The sequence below is a fragment of the Ascoidea rubescens genome (assembly GCF_001661345.1).
Source record: "Ascoidea rubescens DSM 1968 unplaced genomic scaffold ASCRUscaffold_48, whole genome shotgun sequence".
NCBI lineage: Eukaryota > Fungi > Ascomycota > Saccharomycetes > Ascoideales > Ascoideaceae > Ascoidea > Ascoidea rubescens.
The window spans coordinates 1-1,797 of record NW_017962960.1 but is presented as its reverse complement, the minus strand read 5'-3'; the positions used below and the strand labels follow the sequence as shown (position 1 = coordinate 1,797).

The following is a 1,797-nucleotide window of genomic DNA, read 5'->3' as shown; positions in this document are numbered from 1 at the left end:
AATGAAATAAATTGGGTAAGAATTTTTGTTAGAGACAGAAACGTCAAATTCTGAACAAACAATCACAACCACGAAACAAACCACATAATTAATCTGGGCGTACCACAAGGATCACCAATATCTCCATTATTGTTTGCGATATATAGTCATNATCTATACACATCAATATGCGATAAGAATGATCAAACCATCGGTTTTGTTGACGATATTACATATTTAATTGAAGGAAAAAATGGAGAAAGAGAAGCAAAACTTAAATCAATCATTGGTAAACTAGAGAAATGGGCCAAAACAAATGATATATCATTTGATTGGGAAAAAAAATGCCGACTAGTCAATTGAAGATGCGCAAAAAGTGAAAGAATACAATCAATTCAACTTCCATCAAGAAAATATTGCCAAGCAGAAAATACAGCCAAATTATTAGGAATCTGGATTGACACTCAACTAAACTTCAAATGCCATATCAAGAAAACATTATCAAAAATTAAAACTATTGTGAGCCAAATTTCAAGAATAAAAAACATCAATGAGGGAACCAATGCAAAAAATATACACATCCTTTTCCAAAGTTGTATCATGTCTATAATTTCATATGGCGCAATTATTTATGGATCGAATTTATCATCAAAATTATTAGAGACATTTCAAATAGAAATAAACAAAATCCTCTGACTAATGTTATATCTTCCAAAAATACTCCGGTCAATCTTTTACAAATAGAATGTGCAGTCCCTCCGGTAGCGTATTTAATAAACCGAATTCGAATATTAAAACTCTATAGTTATATATTTCAAGTGAAAAAGCCAAATCCAACAACCACACTAGTACCACACATAATCAAAAACCTTACCAAAACATATCTGCCACTTGAAATTTTTTTTAAAACAAATGTGGAAAACTATATGGAAATTTCAACACTTAATTTAAGACAAAGCATAATTTTTGAATTTAGAAAACAATTTCGGATCATAAAAAGTAAAAAAAGTTTGAAAAAAACAACAAAAAAGATACGCAGTTCAATTTGGGACAACCAAATTGACAGAGATTGGACCACACAAATCAAATGGGAAAACCTTCTCAGTAATTATACCAAACATTACCAACGAGACAATCGAAACCAAGTATCAATCCACAAAACAATTTTATACCCAATCCTACATTTCCCAAAGCCTATATTCCAAAAGATCATAGCGCTCTTAACAGGAAATGATATAAAATCCATAATCCACTACCAACAAATAAAATCAAAATCCCAACCACAAGAGTGTGAATGTGGTCACATAGACAAATCTGCTCTCCATCAATTGCAAAAATGCCCACTAAGGTACAAAGAACGTGAAAATATTCTTCCGAAAAAGATAATCAAGGAACCTCCCAAAATTGGCAAAGAGAACCTCCCCAAAGTAGTCAAATTTTTCGATCCGATAAAATGAAAAGGAGACACTGACTGTAGGAACAACCTTGTATACAAGAATTATTCAAAAGTAAATAGATTCTATAACCACCGGACCACATATTTCCGATCGTACGATGAAATAAAACCGGGTAAATAAACGGTAAAAAGAAAAATAAATGAGCCATAGTTAGAGTTCTAAGTTTCTTTACAAAATCCAAAAACATACCAATAGTATCTAAAAGTTCATTTCCAAGATAGATCACCGAAACCCGTCCATTACAATTGCATAATGTTTATGGCTTCTAGATGTTGTAGCGAATCCATGATAATATATTAAGGTAGAGAAGTATATAAGAAAGAAGAACGTAGAAAGGATCCCACGCCTTTTTATATGGGAC

The 1,797-nt window shown here is 31.8% G+C and overlaps 1 protein-coding gene across 1 annotated transcript; it reads left to right on the top strand.

The window, feature by feature from the left end:
- Positions 1-905: 905 nt before the first annotated feature.
- ASCRUDRAFT_10749 (uncharacterized protein) lies at positions 906-1,436 on the top strand (the record flags this gene model as incomplete). The annotated part of the gene is made up of 1 exon (XM_020188685.1): positions 906-1,436. The coding sequence occupies one exon, from the start codon at positions 906-908 to the stop codon at positions 1,434-1,436; it is 531 nt and encodes a 176-aa protein (XP_020044107.1).
- Positions 1,437-1,797: the final 361 nt, after the last annotated feature.